Genomic DNA, 19,701 nt, shown 5'->3' with positions numbered 1-19,701 from the left:
CAAAAAAAAACACAACTTTTAATTTATTAAACAAGCAAATACTTTCTTATACTTAATAAAATTATTAAAACCGTAAGTATTAAAAAAAACAAATTTAAATTTAAACATTACTTAAAAGAACACACAAAAAAAAGAGAAGGAAAGAAAAAAACACTCCCTCCCCTTATCCCCTTCTAAAACTACAAAAAAAATATATATAAAAATTTTTTAAAAAATAATTTAAAAAAAATTCCCTCCTCAATCCAAAAATTAATAAGAAACAAAAACCAGGCAGGAGGCAACTGCTACCTCCTCCTGGGTCAACCGCTCATTGCGGTAACTCCCACACAATATCGGGTGTGAGATAACTTACATGTAGCTGATGACTTCTGGAAAATAGTGCCCACCCAGCTCCCTTTCCCAACTCATGTTTCACATAAACTATCATCATTATTTAAAATTTTCTCAAAAAAAGAAAAAAAAAATTCTTTTTAGTATTTTTTAATCAACTTTATCACTTCGACCACCATTATTTCCATTTCTCCTTGGAATTCGATTCCCATCTTGTATCTCCACTCTCTTTGGAGACCGTGGAGGACTACGTCTTTCCTGAAATTGTATAATTGGTAACAATTGAGCAAAATCCATAGCTTCCTTAGGATCTTCAAAAAATTTTGATTGGTAACCATCTTGAAAAATCTTCAGTACCGCAGGATATCTAAATGTTGCTTTATAACCTTTTTTTCCACAACACTTCTTTCACAGAATTAAATTCACGTCGTTGAGACATAACTTCTTGACTCAAATCTGGATAAAAAAAAAAACACGATTATTCTGAACCATCAAAGGAGATCTTCTTTGTTGTGCACTTCTTATGGCCACACGCAAAATTGTCTCTCTATCATAATAATTTAAACAACGAACCAAAACAGGTCGTGGCTTTTGTCCAAAAGAAGGCTTTCTTCTCAAAGCTCTATGTGCACGTTCCAGTATTAAGCCTTCCGGGAACTTATCTTGTCCTAATACTTGTGGAATCCACTCAGTAAAGAATTTTCTTGGATCTGATCCTTCCATATCTTCTGGTAAACCAACAATTTTTATGTTATTCTGTCCGGATTGATTCTCCAAATAATCAACCTTTTTCATTAAATTTTTATTGTGAATTTGTAAAGTTTCAATTGTTTTATTGACACCTTGTAATTGATCTTGTACCTCAACTAAACCTTGGACACAAAAATCAAGTCTTTCACTCGTTTTAAGCTTAAAAGCTCCATAATCAGCCATCTGTTGAGTATTAATATCCACCAAGGTATTAAGTTTAGTATCAAGTTGATCTAAAGCTTTAACAAATTCTTTCAATATAGCAGTTAACTTAGATTCAAGATTCTTAAGAAACTTATCCACTGAAGTAGATTCAGACACAGTAGGGTCCAGTTGTTTCTGAATAGCCAAAAGGTCTTGTATTCCCTCCCTTAATTTAACTGCTTTTCTTGCAGTGTGACTTCGTGTAGAAACCCCCGCCATAACCTCCCCAGTAATATTTGGAGGTTGATGGCGAGGGTTATCCCCAAGTCATATTCTGTCAAGCATCTCCGACACATCGAAGTCTATAGGAATCCTCATTTCAGGTGGTGCACTTCGCAGCGCCATCACTACATCAGTCAGTGGACGTCCCTTTAACTGCAAGCCTTCAGCTGGCAGCTTCCCAGCTGTTTCAGCTGTCAAAGGCTCCTTGACAGCGCTCATAGCTGGCATTGACTGAAATACACGCACCTGGCTAGCCCTTTGTTCTAAGGGCTGCCGGGTGCCATTTTTAAAGAGCCCTACCGGCAGAGAACGGAGCTCCGCTGCTGATTCCTGTGCTTCTCCTCCTGGATCCATTCCACTCTGAGTCCTGGCTTCTTGTAAACAAGTAGGCTCTGATATCTTCGGAAAATGTAATTTCTTAACACTCTGTTGCCGTTTTTTCTTGCTTTTTTTCAACAATTGTACCATTGGAAACTAGTTTAACAACTCTAACTATATCTAACCTTTAAAAGATTTTAAAGACAAAACAACACCAAAGAGTCGGGAGAGGACTGGAAGGCACATTTATTCCTTACGCCATCTTGCCACACCCCCAAGCTTTGGTGTTTGAAAGGTAAATGTTTACCACTCAGGAAGGTTCTTGTCAGTTTTCAGAGAGAGATTTGTTGTACATTTACTTCCATTAGCCACTTCAGTGTCTTGCTGACAAAACTTGCCCCTTCAGGGCTCTCCAGATGATAACCTCTTTCTTTCATGTCACCTCAGAGTTCCTTTTTGTTTCACTTATTCCAAGTGAAACATTAGACAGCCAGTCCTCTCTTACATGAACCACAAGACCTTTGACCAGGCCGTCTTCCAAAATGGGGCTTTCCATAAGCTTGCCAGCTTGTCCTGTTCCAGTCCCAGTTACTTCTGCTGGCTGTAACACTGTAGAAGTGATCTCTCTCTCTCTCTCTCTCTCTCTCTCTCTCTCTCTCTCTCTCTCTCTCTCTGACACAGAGAGAAAAGCCTGTTTGTCTCTCTCTCTGTGGTTTGACCAGGCTGAGGCACAATTCAGGGTCCAGCAAATCACAGTAGAGTCCACCCGGTACTACTACATGGTGAGAGCCCTGGACCAGGACACGGTGAGCCAGGTGGCCAACTTCATCCAGGAGCCCCCATCGGAAGGCGCATACACTGCCTTCAAGGACTTACTTATCAAGACCTTTAGGCTCTCATGGCATGAGAGAGGGGCATGTCTGCTCCACCTGGATGGACTAAGGGACTGGCCCCCGTCAGCTCTCATGAATGAGATGCTGGCCCTCCTGAGCAAACATGAGCCCTACATCATGTTCAAGCAGGTATTTCTGGAGCAACTATCTGAGGACGTCCAACTGCTCCCGGTAGATGCTAACTTCAGCGACCCTTGGAAAATTGCAGAATTAGTGGATGTTCTGTGGAAACAAAAAGGAGTGCACTTGGCGGCCATCCTGCAGCCAGACCCATTCAGAACTACCAAAAAAACAGCAACCCCTCAGAGGAGGTAATCCCAATGACCAGTGGTGCATCTACCACCAGAGATGGGGCTCCAGAGCCCGCTGGTGCAGGCTGCCATGCACGTTTCATGGAAACGCTGGGGCCAGCTGTCACTAATGACCATGATGGCTGGCCAAAAAGACAGCCTCCTGTACATTTAGGACCACCATTCCAGACAATGTTTCCTCATAGACACAGGAACAGAGGTCAGCATCCTGCCCCCGTTGGGTCAGGATACCAGGAACAGGCAATTAGGCCCCACACTCAGGGCTGCCAACAACACACAATCCGGATCTATGGTACCCACAGGTCCAGCTGCAGTTGGGAGGCATCCTTTTCTTGTTGGTGTTCCCGCTGGCTGCAGTGGAACAGCCGCTCCTCAGGGCAGACTTCCTGCATGCCCATAGCCTTAAGGGTCGGAGATTGGTCCACGCCAAGACTTTCCAAACCTTCTACCTCAAAGATGCCAAGCTTCCAGCACTCCACCTGGACTCACTGCAGCGACCGACCAATGAATATGCCAAGGTCCTGGCTGAGTTTCCTGCAGTGCTCACCTTCCAATTCACCACAGGCATGGAGTACAGCACTATATCCTGACCCAAGGCCCACCGCTCCACGCATGGGCAAGAAGCTCCAGCTGCCAAAAGAAGAATTCAAGAAACTGGAGGAGCTCAGGATTATATGGCGGTCGGACAGCCATGGGGTTCTCCCTGCATATGATGTCCAAAGCAACTGGGGGCTGGAGATCATGTGACGACTACCGCCTGCTCAATGAAGTCACAACACCGGATCAATACCCCATGCTGCACATCCAGGACTTTGTGGTTAATCTGCCCAGGGCAAAGATCTTTTCCAAAGAGGATCTTGTGCGTGGATATCACCAGATCCCGGTGCACCCCAATGATATCTCCAAGACCACCATCATCACCCTATTTGGCATGTTCGAATTCCTTCGAATGCCATTTGGGCTGAAGAATGCTGCACGGCCCTTCCAGCGACTAATGGAGGCAGTAGGCCGAGACCTCAATGGTACATCATCCTCATGGCGAGCAGGAACCAACAAGAACACATGATGCACTGTTTACACCCAACTGAGTGAGTTCGGCCTGATGTTCAACCTAGCCAAATGTCAGTTCGGCCTGATGTTCAACCTAGCCAAATGTCGGTTCGGGTTGGAGGCCATCGACTTCCTGGGCAACAGGATAACCAGAAAGGAGCCACACTGCTACCCAGAAAAGTTTCCTAAGCCCAGCTTGACCAAGGGACTATAGGAATTAATGGGGATGATCAACTTCTACCACAGGTTCATCCCCTCAGCTGCCGGGATCATGTGGCCCTTGATCACTCGGATGGCAAGCAAGGCAAAGGACAACACATGCGACGATGAGTCAGCGAGGCCAAGGAAGCCCTGGCAGGTGCCGCTCTTCTGGCACACCTCAGGGCTGGCGCTCCAACAGCCCTGACGGTAGATGCCGCAGGAATGGCGATCAGCAGAGTTCTGAAGCAGCAGATCGAAGGAAATTGGTGGCTGCTGGCTTTCTTCAGCAAACATCTGTGGCCTCCAGAACTGAAGTACAGCACTTTTGACAGAGAGCTACTGGCGTTGTACTTAGCCGTCTGCCACTTCAGGTACTTCTTAGAAGGCATGTCTTTCATGGCCTTCACAGACCACAAGCCCTTGGTTTTCACCTTGACTAAAATCTCAGACCCCTGGTCAGCCCACCAACAACGACACCTGTTTTACATCTCTGAGGACACCACAGATGTCAGGCATGTCTCTGGCAAGGACAACATGGGGGCCGACGCACTATCCCGACAAAGTATCCATCCACTCTCAAGGGGAGTGGACTTCGACACACTGGCAAAGACACAGCAGAGCGACAATGAGATACCCCAATACAGGACTGCCACATCAGGACTGCAGCTCCAGGACATCCCAGTCGGCACAGGTAACACCACCGTCCTGTGCGACGTGGGCATCAGTCAGGTCAGACTCATCGTCCTGGTGGCTTGGAGACAGCAGGTTTTTGATTCCATCCATGGACTGGCTCACTCATCCATCAGGACCACAGACTGGCTGGTGGCCACCAGATACATGTGTCATGGATTGCGGAAACAGGTCAGCAGGTGGGTGAGGCGTACACGCAGTGGCAAACAACCAAGGTACAGCAGCACACCAAGATCCCACCTCAGCTCTTTGAGCCCACGGAATGAATGTTCAACCACATCCACGTGGATATGATAGGGCCCTTGCCAGTATCCCATGGTTTCTGCTACCTGTTCACGATGGTTGATCGCTTCATCAGACGGCCAGAGGCATTCCCGCTAGCAGACATGTCCACAATCTTGTGCCAGAGCCCTCATCTCATCCTGGGTGGCATGGCTCGGGTTAGCGTCCCACATATGACAGAGTGGCCCAGTTCACCTCCAGCCTATGGTTTGACTTCACCAGCCTGTGGGGCACCTAGCTGCACCAGACAACAGCATACCACCCACAGTCAAATGGGTTGGTGGAGCGCTTCCATAGGCACCTTATGGCTGTGCTCATGACCAGACTCCAAGGACCTAAATGCCATGGGCACTGTTGGGGATTCACACGGCACCCAAAGAGAACCTCAATACCTCATCGGCTGAACTCATCTACGGAGCGCCACTGGTGGTCCCAGGGGAATTTGTACTGTTCCCAGGCAGACAGCAGGAAGACTCGGCAGCTTTCCTCCGCAGGCTGAGGGAAAGAGTCTGCAACCTGGCCCCGAATCTACATTCCAGACATTGACATGTGAGGACCAACATACCCAAAGACCTACAGGAATGTATGTTTTCATTCACAGGGGTCCATCACTGCAGAGGCCATACGAAAGTCCATTCTGGGTTGTCCGTAACAATGGAGCCACATTCGAGCTGGAGGTCGGAGACAAAACAGGTCTTCTCCACAGAAAGGCTAAAGCCGGCACACCTGGACCTGGCGCGCTTGGTCAAGACACCAAACACCACGCTGGAGAGGCAGGCCACCAAAGCCTGCAGAGACTTTGCCTCCAGGCACCAAGGGACAATACCGCCAGTTCTGGGGAGGGGACATGTGGCGGCACGCTGCGGCGGCAATCAAGCTGGTGCTTCAGACGATGAGAGCGGTGCTGGCCCCAACAAGTGAATCAGTGGGAGGATGGCAAGGGTAGCGAAAAGGCCAGCAACCCAAAAAATGGCAGGTATTTCATCAAAAAAAGTCAAGGACAGAGCACGGGGAAGAAGGGCATTGTTAAGCAAGAACTTACCTGCGTGTGGAAACCCGCTTTTGTTATGGGGGTTGTGACGTGAGTAAAAGGGGGAAACAGCGGGAAAGCATCGAGTATAAAAGTCAGGTCTGAGCCTCTAATAAAGCACAGAGCTTATCCTGACTACACTACATGTATGTCTTCTTTCGTGTAGCGCGCGGCTACAGTATCTCTTTTCTTGGAATGTAAACTATAGCTGGCTGTATTTAGCTGACAAGGCAACCAGCAGAAAGCATCAGCTTTGGTCTAAATTCACACTTTTGCCAACAACCAGTTTAGTTTTGTCAAGTTTGATCTGTATTCATTTTGCTTGATGGACTTTGAAAACCACAGTATTAACAAATATGGAGTTTGTGGTTGATGTACTACTTTAGAGAAGTTACTAAAATTTCCAGTCTTCACGTTTGTTGGAATTCTTTACAAACTTTCCACAAGGGCAGCACCGTTAGCGTAGCAGTTAACACAAAGCTATTACAGCACCAGCGACCTAGGTTTGAATCTGGCGCTATCTATAGAATTTGTTCATTCCTCTCGGTGCTCCAGTTTTCTCCCATCCTTCAAAATGTTCAGGGTTGTAGGTCAATTGGGTGGCACAGACTCCAGGGCCAAAAGAGCCTGTTACCGTGCTGTATGTCTAAATTTAAAATGTAGTTATCCAGAGCCAAAACCAAAATCCATAGTGTAATATTGTATAAAATAAATGGCTTAATTTCTCAGATGCGGTGCAGCTAATTTTCCCTAAACTACTCCATTTAGTTTTCACCAATCATTATGCAAATCAAAAATACAGTAGAATCCCCATTATATGCCACCTACAGGAATTGCGGATGTCAGATATGCAAATTTCCAGTTGACTGGTACTCGCTCTTCCAATGCTTAACTAAAACACCTGCATTAAGAATACATTGTTTAAAAGACAAAAAACAGTGCAGAATAAAAAGTAATTTGAAAAAGATCAGCATAAAAGTCTTTAATTATACAAGTTCACTTTTATCCAGTAATTTCCTTAACTACCAAAATTTAAATTGGAACCCCAGTCAATGGTGCTGTAACAGTGCTGTGCTAGCCGCAATGCTAACTGTGCTCCTGTCATAATTAACCCCCGTCAATTTTAAACACATGTTTTTTACCTTACATTGAATCCATGCTGCTGAAGATCAAACTGCGCTGGGTAGGTCACGTCTCCAGAATGGAGGACCATCGCCTTCCCAAGATCGTGTTATAGGGCGAGCTCTCCACTGGCCACCGAGACAGAGGTGCACCAAAGAAGAGGTACAAGGACTGCCTAAAGAAAGGTCTTGGTGCCTGCCACATTGACCACCACCAGTGGGCTGATATCGCCTCAAACCGTACATCTTGGCGCCTCACAGTTCGGTGGGCAGCAACCTCCTTTGAAGAAGACCGCAGACCTCACCTCACTGTCAAAAGACAAAGGAGGTAAAACCCAACACCCAACCCCAACCAACCAATTTTCCCTTGCAACTGCTGTAACCGTGTCTGCCTGTCCCGCATTGGACTTGTCAGCCACAAACGAGCCTGCAGCTGACATGGACATTACCCCTCCATAAATCTTCATCCGCGAAGCCAAGCCAAAGAAAGAAAAAAAGATAATGCCGTATAGGTGATTCAAACCTTGAAAATGTCACCTCAAAATCGGGTTGTCTTGCAAAGATGTAGTGTGGTTCCTGTGTTTCATTGCTCTGTCTGCTCCCATCTGCCTTCTCCTTGGTGGGAGGAATCTATCTTAATCAGTTTGAGCCATGAAAATTTAAAGACCTGTGGGCCAGCAGTGGGGTCCCAACAAATCCTACAATTACGATCTTTGAGTTTGCTTTTACTTTTTCCTAAGAATTTTTTATGTCATTGTTTTCTTTACTTTTTGGTCCTTGTGTCCTTACTTCTCAGGAAAATAAAGGGATACTGATAAATTTTAAAGGAACAAGAGATGAGGGTTAATTTATCATTGCCTTTTCTTTCTTTTTTAGGGTGATGGTCTATTTAATTTTGTCTTTGGATATAATATTTGTGAAAAGGGGGAATTAGACTCGATGGTGAAGCTTGTATATAATTGGAGAATGTAGTGTGTTTATTATTATGGATTATTATGGATTATGGATTATTGACACTGTTTGAGTTTGAAAAATTATAAATTAAATTATCAAAAAAAAATTGGGTTGTTTTATTTGATGGGTCTAAATGAGGAGAACTGATAAATTAATTTTTTTTAACCACCAAATGGTGATATCAGGAGTATTCTTGAGGAGTCCATTTGAAGACCACTTTTTTGATGTAATGACTTGAAAATAAATGTTTCAGATTTCAAATTTATTGTTCGAGTACATACATGGCATCACAAGCAACCCTGAAATTCCTTTTTCTGTGGTCGAGGCAGAATTACCACTTATTGGTAGTGCAAAAAAAAACTACACAGTGTATACATGTAAAAAAATAAAGAAATGTGAACAGATAACAAATGTAAACAAATTGTACAATACAGAGAGAATGAAAAAAATCACTAAAGTGCTCAAGTAAGAGTCCTTAAATGAGTCCTTGATTGAGTTTGTTGTTGAGGAGTCTGATTGTGGAGGGGCAGTAGCTGTTCCTGAATCTGGTGGTTTGAGTCTTGTGGCACCTATACCTCTTTCCCGATGGCAGCAGTGAGAAAAGAGCGTGTGCTTGGAGGTGTGGATCATTGATGATTGTGGCTGTTCTCCAACTGCAGTGTTCCCTGTTGATGTTCTTAATATTGGGAAGGGTTTTGTCCTGGGCTGTGTCTACTACCTTTGGAGGGCTTTACACTCAGGGGTATTAGTATCCCCATACCAGACCATGATGAATCCAGTCAACACACTTTCCACCACACATCTGTTGAAATTTGCCAGGGTTTCTGATGTTATACCAAACCTCTGCAAACTCCAGAGGAAGTAGAGATGCTGACCTAATTTCTTCACAATGCCATTAGTGTGTTTGGTTCAGGAAAGATCCTCTGAGATAGTGACTCCCAATAACTTAAATTTGTTCACCCTCTCAACGTCTGAATTGTATACCCCTGGCTTTCTCTTCTTGAAGTCAATAATCAGCTCCTTAGTTTTGATGACATTGTGTGCAAGATTGTTGTTGGTGCACCATTCAGCCAGTCTCCCTTCTGTATGCTGACTCATCAGCTACTACTGTGGTATTGTCAGCAAATTTGTAGATGGGGTTATTGTCATACTGAGCAACATAATTGTAGGTGTAAAGTGAGTAGAGCAAAGGGCTAAGAGTGCAGCCCTGTACTGATGGAGACTGTTCTTACCAATCCTCACTGTGGGGTATTGAGTCCCGGTCTTGGAGTTTGCTGATCGTTTTGAGGGAATAATGGTGTTAAATGCTGAACTGTAGTTGATAAAGACTATCCTGATGAATGCATCTTTACTGTCCAGATGATCCAGGGCTTTGTGTAGAGCCAGTGAGATGGCATCCTTCGTAGAACTGTTGCTATGATAGGTGAACAGGAACATATCCATGTCCCCATTCAGAGAGGAGCTGATGTGCTTCAACACCAGCCTTTCAAAACTCTTCATCGCTGTTGATATAAGTGTTACTAGTTGATAATCATAGTTAATATGGTGTGGTAAGAATTCTGCATTCATGAATGAAAGTGAAGCTTGGAAGGAAACTTGTAATAGACTGCAAAAGGACATAGTCTGCCAGGTTAGTAGAAAATAGCCAATTAATTTAATACATAGAAAAGTGAAGTAATACATTTTGGCAAAGGACAATCAGAAATGATAAAGATTAAATGACACCATTCCAAATGGAATGCAGGAACAAAGGGGCTTGAGTGTTAGCACACAAATCTTTCAAAGTGGCAGGGCACGTTGAAAGGGTGGTTAGGAAAGCACATCAGATTCTCAGATTTATGAACAAAAGAGTACAATAGCAGGGAAGTTGTTTTGAAGATGTGCAAACAGTAAGTCTGCCAATTTAGCCAATGCACTTCAGATTTTTGAGGTTAGAATGAAGGTCTTTTTTTTCCTGATGTGAGGATGTTCAATGTGGATATAGTAGGAATCATCTTCTATTAATAGATAGATAAAGATGAGATGTAAAATTTTAGACAAATTTACATGAGATTTAAACCACAAAAAGTTGTAACTTGAAACTGACTGTAAATGTGAAAGAAATAAAGTTGATCAAGTATTTTGAATCGACTTGAATGCCACAATCCCATGAAATAACCACACTGGAAAGGAATGGGAAGATTTGGAGGAAATATAATTGTCAGAATACTCTCTCATATGTGGAAGTACAGACAAGATTTATTTTTCTGTTGTTTGGGGGAGTATCAATTTTCCTTGTGGAATAGATGCAGTGAAATAAATAATAAGCAATGATCCTGGATATTTGAGATGTGCTTTCTTGGACATGGAAAAATCACATCTTAAATCTAGCCTGAGAAATAATCTACGACTGCCTGACTACAAAGAAAACCACACTTCTGGCTAGAGTATGTACATTCCCAGCCAACTGCATTGTTTCTCAGGATTCCATTGCAGTCCGTCCTCTTACAGTCATGACTCCTATTGTCTATGGAGCTGTTCCAAGGTGCATTTGGGTTGCTCATTTTAACTTTACTGAAACAGGGGACTAACTTTAATATTTTTTTTGTCAAATAAATGAATGTTTGAGAAAATAATATATCAATAATTAATATAAAAATGAGTACTTTCAACATATTCTTTCCATTTTAATCACATTTGTAATTATTTTTGATATTTGTTTACTTGTATTTACTACATAGGAAGGATTTTATTTAATATTTCATTCACTGGGATCAACTAAGTTCCTGACTCAGCTTATTCTCTGGCATCTTTCACTGCTCCTTGTTGTTTATCCAGCAATCTTTGTGGCTCTGCATATTTTACACCTAACATTTGCACTTTTGATATGTACTCTATGTGCTGCCAAACATTAATGAGGTTAGATGTTTGAATTATGATTAAGTATAATTTCAACAGTTGCTGAAAATGAATTGGGGTTAAGTGTACATGTTTTCATTGCTGTGGGAATGTAATTTCTCTTGCTTCAAGCACATCAACCTCCAGATGTAAATGAAAGAAGACCTGCTTTTCATCAGTTAATATGGAGAATATACAGAAAAGAGCAGTTTGTTTTCTTTTGAGTTTGTTAATCAGATAGCTGTGGGTCAAATGAATGACATGAACATTTAGGTGTTGAACAGAGGAAATAAGAAATAAAAATAGAAAGTTTGCAATTATTTTAACAGCTGTGGTAATGTTTCAGGGTATGCCTTGTGTTTCATATATGGTTTACTCTAATTGTACCAATGAGTGTTTTTTGTGTGAATGCAAACAGATTCCTTAATGTCTATTCTCTTTTTATGTGGAAATATGTTTTACAAGCATCTGTTAAAATGTTGCTTCAGCTTTATACGTGACATCTTATTTGCTACTGGATAATTCTCCTTTTAAGCTGTAATAAATTTAGATTTGCAACATGATTTCTCTTTACCATCTTTTTCCTCAAACAGTTCTCCATTATTAAAGTTTTCTTTCAGGCCTCCTATCTGAAAGCCCTAAAAGTATAATGTACTCCTCTCATTCTAATTTCTTGCAAGATTTGTGGCATTTTAATGTTGCAAGTGGCTATGGTACATCTTTCCTCCAATAATAGATTATTGCTGCAGATAATCTATGGACATCTACCCTTCAAAGTCGGTAAAATTCAACTGAGAGTCTTGGTTTCCTTTTGAAAATTGATTTGTAAGTTAGGTAATTAAACCAGGTTATGTGCCCCTTTTAGCCTGTGCAATTTGAAATAGACAACACAAACTGCTCAGGCCTGAAATGTTGGTTATAGCCCTTTGCTTCCGATAAATGCTGTGTGACCTGCTGAATTTCTTCAGCACTTTTGTGTATTGCGCCACTTAAACTGCTGGTTTACTAATGTCTTTCAGAATAAAATATCAGCTATAAAGAAATGTCTTGATCTCAGTGCTTTCCTTTCCATTATTCCATTTTCAAGATGTTTCAGAAATAATTTTAGCAAATTTTAGAGAATTGGCTAACAGAAACTAAAGATAAGATCCAAAAATTACTCCTGCTGGAATTAAAGAATTTAAACAAGTCACATTCTACAGCTTAGGGTTACTTCAACCTGTTTTACTCTGAAATATTTTATGTTGCAGCACATGATGGTATGACCTGCTGCACCAACCTGCTGTATAATTACATGGTCAAATAGTAGTCATGTTTCTTGTGTATGGATCTCAAATGTGCAAAAATATTTCATTTATTTCCAAATAATAAATTACAATTCAGTACTGCTCAGAGTGCTTTGCTACCTTTATAAAAGGAATGATATTTTGCTGAACTTTCATCCTTTAAGGAAATGAAAGACCATTACTTTTATTGGAACAAAAGCAGGAAATTGGCCTACGAAACCTGATGTGCCATAAATAAAATAGAGAAAATACTCGTGATAATAAATTTTGATTTAAAAGTCATTGTCCTGTTTCTTACTTCACTAATGCTGCCTGATCTGAATGTCTCCAGCATTTTCTGTTATTTCAGATCTGATTTTTTAAAACATTTTAGATTACAAATCTGCTATTCTGTGAGCTATTAATTGTACAATTCCTGATTTCCTGTATCTCCATGATTTCTTGCCTTTTGAATACAAGAATTAATTTTGCATCTGTAGAACTTGGTTTTGTATTATTTGTTCTTTGATGGAGATTAAAAACATAGAAAATCACTGCTTTCCAGTAAAGGGTTTGCTGTTTCATTACACACAGAATAATTCACAGCACTGAATCAGGCACTTCAGCCCAACTTGTCCATGCCATCCAAGTTGTCTACCCTAGCTAGTCCCATTTACCTGCACTTAGCCCCTATCCTTCTAAAGTTCCTGATGAAATGTCTTTCAAACATTGCAGTTATACTGCCTTTTCTATTTCCTCTTGTAGCTCATTCCATATACACACCACACTCAGCCTTTAAATAAGGTAATTCTCTAGTCTCTTTTAAATTGTTGCCCACTCACCTATGTTCTCTTGTGGATGCTCCCACCCTGGGGTAAAAAAGACCATGACTATTTATCTGATCTATGTCCCTCATGATTTTATTAACCTCGAAAAGCCTCCTAAATGCCAGAGGGGAAAAAAAAAGCCTGGCCAGTCCTGCCTCCCCTAATAATTCAAGCCTGCCAGTCCCAGTAACATTCTTGTGATTTTTTTTTAATGCACCATTTTCATCTTAATGATAGCAAATCAATACTTAAACTATTTATGCAAAGATTATTTATCTATATAGCTATTTATCTATATGGCTAATAGAGCTACAAAGAGAAAACTGTGAGATCGTTTTAATTTAGGGAAGCCGAGAAGAACAAGGTGATGAGCGAAATGTTCTTATTGCTGTCCTTCAGGTACTGATATTTATTTAAATAAAAATAGAAGTAACAATATTGTATATATTTCTTTTTAACATATTGAGGGAAGCAAGGTCAAACCACTCGCCTGCCAAATGAGGCAATACTTTGTGAATGCCAGGAGTTATATGAGCTCCTTGCATTCCTGAGGGCTCATGGGGTTAAGTGTTGTTTGTGTTTACCTAGACAGGCTTTTGGGAGGAATTCCCACCCTTTTCTTCTTCCACTGCCTTCCCCCATCCAAACCTTTCTACTGAAGTACTTCATCACTCAGGCAATATAACATGTTTGAACATTTTGACAGGAATATGATGAAGAATGGGCCAAAAAAATTCAAAGTGAGAAGTTTCGTTGGCACAATTCACAGTGGCTGGAAATGGTTGAGAACCGCCAGATGGATGAAAGTGAGCCATATGTCTATGGTGATGATGGGTTAGAGACATTTATTCATGAAGGAGACATTCTTGAAAGGCCTGATCTTTTCTACAATGCAGGTGAGAAAACTGAGACAAAATATTTTGAGTAAATAATTAAGGCAGAGCTCTACAACACTAAGAACATCAGGATATTCTTGTGGAAACTTTTAATAATCACTGCAGCTGCATATGTCTATGTCTGTATATATGTGTAAAATTTTAGTTTGTGAGCATTGTCTGGCTCACAATAATAGTTATTTGTATTTATATCTTTTTTAAAACTGTTGATAGGATTTGTTGAATTATTTCTGTAGCCATATAGGAGACGACATATATATATTAAAAATAATTTGTTTGGTTGATCAGCTGATCACTTTTCTTCTGTGTTTGCTAAAAAGAATGCAACTATTCTCTCAGGAAAGGAGAAAATAGAACTGTTTGATGGAGTAAAAATGTTAGTTATGCTCAACATCAAATAATTTGCCTGTTTAAAACTGATACATGCTAGGTTTCTTAGGGTAGTAAGGTACTGATACAAGGAATCTAATTAAAAAGATTTAGAAACATAGAAGATAGGAGCAGGAGTAGGTCATTCGACCCTTCGAGTCTGCTCCGTCATTCAACGAGATCATGGCTGATCTTAAAGTTCAGTACCCCGTCCCCGCCTTCTCTCCGTAACCTTTAATACCCTTATACTGAAGAAATAGATCTAATTCCCTCTTAAATATATTTAATGAACATGCCTCTACTGCCCTCTGTGGCAATGAATTCCACAGATTCCCCACCCTCTGGGTCAAGAAATTCTTCCTCATCTCGGTCCTAAATGGTTTGCCTATTATCCTCAAACCATGGCCCCGGGTTCAGGATTTTCCCATCATTGGAAACATCCCATCTGCATCCATTCTGTCCAGTCCTGTCAGAATTTTATAGGTCTCTATGAGATCCCCTCTCAATCTTCTAAACTCCAACGAGTACAATCCCAATTTGTGCAATCTTTCCTCATAAGTCATTCCTGCCATTCCAGGTATCAGCCTGGTGAATCGCCTCTGCACTCCCTCCATTGCAAGAACATCCTTCCTTAGATAAGGTGACCAAAACTGCACACAATACTCCAGGTGTGGTCTCACCAAGGCCCTGTACAGCTGCAGTAAGGTATCCTTGTTCCTATACTCAAACCCTCTTGATATGAAGGCCAACATACCATTTGCCTTTTTAACCGCCTGCTGTACCTGCATGCTCGCCTTCAGAGACTGGTGTACAAGTACCCCGAGGTCTCTCTGCACTTCCCCATCTCTTAATCTATTGACATTCAAATAGTAATCTGCCCTCCAGTTTGTATTACAAAAGTGGATAACCTCACATTTATCCACATTGTAGTGCATTTGCCATGTATCTGCCCAGTCCCTCTGTTTATCCAAATCACACTGGAGCGTCCTGACCCCCTCTTCCATGCACACAACCCCTCCTAGCTTAGCGTCATCTGCAAATTTGGAGATATTACATCCAATCCCCTCATCCAGATCATTAATGTAAATTGTGAACATCTGGGGTCCCAGTACAGATCCCTGTGGCACCCCACTGGTCATCGCCTGCCACTCAGAAAACGAGCCATTTATCCCAACTCTCTGTCTTCTACCTGCCAGCCAGTTCTCAATCCACACCAATACTTTGCCCCTAATCCCATGTGCCTTGATTTTGGAAGCCAGTCGTTTATGCGGGACCTTATTGAAGGCCTTTTGGAAGTCCAGGTACACCATATCGACTGGCTCTCCCGCATCTATTTTACCTGTCACCATCTCAAAGAATTCCAATAGATTTGTCAAGGAATTTGTAAATCCATGTTGACTCTGTCCGATCACTTCTCTGCTAGTCATATGCTCCGCTATTACATCCTTAATAATGGATTCCATCATTTTGCCCACTACTGATGTAAGGCTCACCGGTCTATAATTCTCCACTTTTTCTCTACCCCCCTTTTTAAATAGTGGGGTAACATTAGCTACCCTCCAGTCCATGGGTACTGATCCTGAGTCTCTTGAGTTCTGGAAAATAATTCTGAAAGCATCTGCTATCTGAATGGACACTTCCTTAAGTACCCTAGGATGTAGATTATCAGGCCCTTGGGACTTATCTGCCTTCAATCCCATCAATTTCCCCAAGACCATGTCCTTAGAGATACTGATTTCTTTCAGTTCCTCCCTTGCATTAGTCTCTATGTTTCCCAACATCCTTGGGAGGTTATTTGTATCCTCTCTTGTAAAAACAGAACTAAAGTAAGAATTTAATTGGTCTGCCATTTCCTTATTCCCTATTATATATTCCCCTGATTCCGACTGCAAAGGACCTACTCTGGATTTCACCAATCTTTTCCTCTTGACATATTTATAAAAGCTTTTGCAGTCGGTTTTTATATTTGCCGCAAGCTTACTTTCGTAATTTATTTTTGCTCTCTTGATTAATCCCTTTGTCCTCCTTTGGTGCATCTTGAACTGCTCCCAGTCTTCGGTTGTGGTACTTTTTTTGGTCAATTGATATGCTCTCTCTTTGGACCTAATGCTGTCTCTAATTTCCCTTGTTATCCACGGTTGAGTCACCTTTTTTGGTTTATTTTTATGCCAAACCAGTATAAACGATTTTTGCAATTTCTCCATTAGATCTGTGAATGCTTTCCATTGTCTATCCACAGTCAACTCCCCCATAAACACCACCCAATCAATCTTATTCAACTCCCGTCTCATACCATCATAATTCCCTTTATTTAAATTCAGGACCTTAGTCTCGGTTTTAATTTCATCACTCTTTTTTTGGGGGAGATGTGACCTGTACAGTAAGGACGGGTTACACTTAAATCCCAGGGGGACCAGAATCCTGGCAGAGTTATTTGCTAGGGCTACTCAGGATCCTTTAAACTAGAATGGTTGGGGGGAGGGAACAAAATAGTACAGAGCAGTAAGGAGAAGGTTAGAATGCAAACAAAGAAAGTTTGTAGTAAGTATTTGAATATGGATGGGCAGGTGATAGAGAAGGGAAATGCTCTGGAAGAAGATGAAGGGCAATTGGCAGGAAAAGTAAATAATGTTGTTATTAAAGATGAGGGAAAACAGGGATTAAAAATTGGGAAATCTCTGAAATTCATATATTTTAATGCCAGGAGTATTGTAAAAAAGGTGGATGAGCTGAAGGTGTGGATTGATACTTGGAAGTATGATGTGGTAGCGATTAGTGAGACATGGTTGCAGGAGGGATGTGATTGGCAACTGAATATCCCTGGGTTTCGTTGTTTTAGGTGTGACAGAGTCGGAGGGGCAAGAGGAGGTGGGGTTGCATTGCTTGTCAGGGAAAATATTACAGCGGTGCCTAGGAAGGATAGATTAGAGGGCACATCCACGGAGGCTATTTGGGTGGAACTGAGGAGTAGGAAAGGAGAGGTTACACTTGTAGGGGTGTATTATAGACCACCCGGAGGGGACCGAGACTTAGAGGAGCAAATCTGTAGGGAGATAGTAGATATTTGTGATAAGCACAGGGTTGTAATTATGGGAGATTTTAATTTTCCACATATAGATTGGGAAACACATTCTGTGAAAGGACTGGATGGGTTAGAGTTTGTGAAATGTGTGCAAGATAGTTTTTTACAACAATATGTAGAGGTGCCGACCAGAGAAGGAGCAGTGTTAGATCTACTGTTGGCAAATGGGATGGGTCAAGTGACGGAGGTTAGTGTTGGCGAGCACTTCGGGTCCAGTGATCATAATGCCATCAGCTTCAATGTCATTATGGGAAGAGAGAAATCAGGGCCAAGGATTGAGGTTTTTGATTGGGGAAAAGCTAGATTTGAGGAGATGCGAAAGGACTTGCAGGGTGTGCATTGGGACAATTTGTTTTATGGGCAGGATGTAGTAGAGAGATGGAAGTCTTTTAAAGATCAGATTTTGAGAGTGCAAAAGCTTTATGTTCCTGTTAGGTTAAAAGGAGGGGCAAAAGGTTTGAGAGAGCCGTGGTTTTCAAGGAATATTGGAAACTTGGTTCGAAGAAAAAGGGAGGCGTACATTAGATATAAGAAGCATGGAGTTAAGGAGATGTTTGAAAGATACATTGAATGTAAGAGGAATCTTAAGAGAGGAATTAGGAAAGCTAAAAGAAGGTACGAGAAAACTATGGCAAGCAGGGTGAAAACTAATCCAAAAGAGTTAGGTAAATGTTTACCGCTCATAAAGGTTCTTGTCAGTTTTCAGAGAGACATTTGTTGTACGATGGACACCCAGCTAACTCAGTGTCTTGCTGACGAAACTTGGCCCCTTCAGGGATCTCCAGATGATAACCTCTTTCTTTCAGGTCATCACAGAGTGCCTTTTTGTTTCTCTTATTCCAAGTGAAACATTAGACCATAAGGGCTTTGACCAGGCTGAACAAAGCACTTATAAACGCGTCTTCCAAATGGGGTTTTCCACAAGCTTTCCAGCTTGTCCTGTTCAAGTCCCAGCTGCTGTTACTGGCTGTAACACTGTCGAAGTGATCTCTGTGTCTCTGTCTCTCTCTCTCTCTCTCTTTCTCTGTCTGTCTTGCTCTCTCTGAGAGAAAGCCTGTTTGACTCTCTCTGCTTGCAAAACCACATGACCCTCTTAGAACATCTCCAGACAATCTGTGAATCCAACAAGATCTTTCATCTGTTGCCTTTTGAAAACAACAATACATTAGTAAAGTCTCTTGAGCACTCTCCAAAGCTCTTGCAAATGCTGTAGAGCCGATATGTCTAGCATTAACAGAGCTCCAGTATTTAAAATAAGATCTGTTTTAAAGTGTTTTTATGTGACCTACTCTAGCAAACCTTTCCCAATTTATCTCCCAAAAACATATCTATAGACTCTGTCACAATACAAATAATTAGATATTGTTTTAGCATATGAGGATCACAGATCATTAGTGTGAGCAGTTCCTTTGATCGTTCAGCATTGGTCTAACAGATAGTTAATGAAGCTATTATGGTTGATGATGTGTCCATTGACTTTGATAGATTGAGACAGTTGTCAGCAAAATTTCAACTATTAGTTAAGGACCAGTTTGATATGAAACTGGTGAAGCAATAGAAAGCAAAGGAATTTTGGAGGTCGACTGAAGAAAGACTGAAAGAAGGAACATATCAAAAAATTTTTTTAGATGTAAACTGAGACAGGGAGTTGTTTAACATAAAAACAAGCCTTTGACCCATCATGTCTAAGCTATTATGTGGTTATACTATTATGGGCTATAGAAAACTCAGGCTTGCATTCATTCCATATCCCTTTTTTGCCTTAGCCATTCAGGTGCTCCACTACTTCCTCCCTTTGTTAGCTCATTGTGGATACCAACTACTCTCTTATTTTCACATCCCTTTAAACACCCTGACCATGGGAAACAGACTCAGGCATGGACAGAGTAGATAGCCACTGATAATTTTATTTACCTCTGTTGTCTCTGCCTCTTTTAGCCACAGCGAACAGACCCAGCCTTTTCACTCTCTGCTTCCAACTCAAGCTGTCCAAGCGTCTAAAATTCTTGTGAATCTTTTCTGCACCTTC

The 19,701-nt window shown here is 41.6% G+C and overlaps 1 protein-coding gene across 7 annotated transcripts in view; it reads left to right on the top strand.

Moving 5' to 3' along the window:
• The window catches only part of kifap3a (kinesin-associated protein 3a), a 233,923-nt gene that overhangs the window by 167,266 nt on the left and 46,956 nt on the right, over positions 1 to 19,701 (top strand). For 6 of the 7 annotated variants that reach the window (XM_069938225.1, XM_069938224.1, XM_069938222.1 and 3 more), the window contains 2 exons: positions 13,671 to 13,724; positions 14,032 to 14,221. In XM_069938225.1, coding sequence (XP_069794326.1) covers positions 13,671 to 13,724; positions 14,032 to 14,221 — 244 coding nt within the window. The remainder of the gene's footprint in view (positions 1 to 13,670; positions 13,725 to 14,031; positions 14,222 to 19,701) is intronic. The other variant, XM_069938220.1, reaches the window with a different exon arrangement.

Source organism: Narcine bancroftii, chromosome 5, assembly GCF_036971445.1.
Source record: "Narcine bancroftii isolate sNarBan1 chromosome 5, sNarBan1.hap1, whole genome shotgun sequence".
Classification (NCBI taxonomy): Eukaryota; Metazoa; Chordata; class Chondrichthyes; order Torpediniformes; family Narcinidae; genus Narcine; species Narcine bancroftii.
This window is presented reverse-complemented; position numbering and strand designations above follow the sequence as displayed.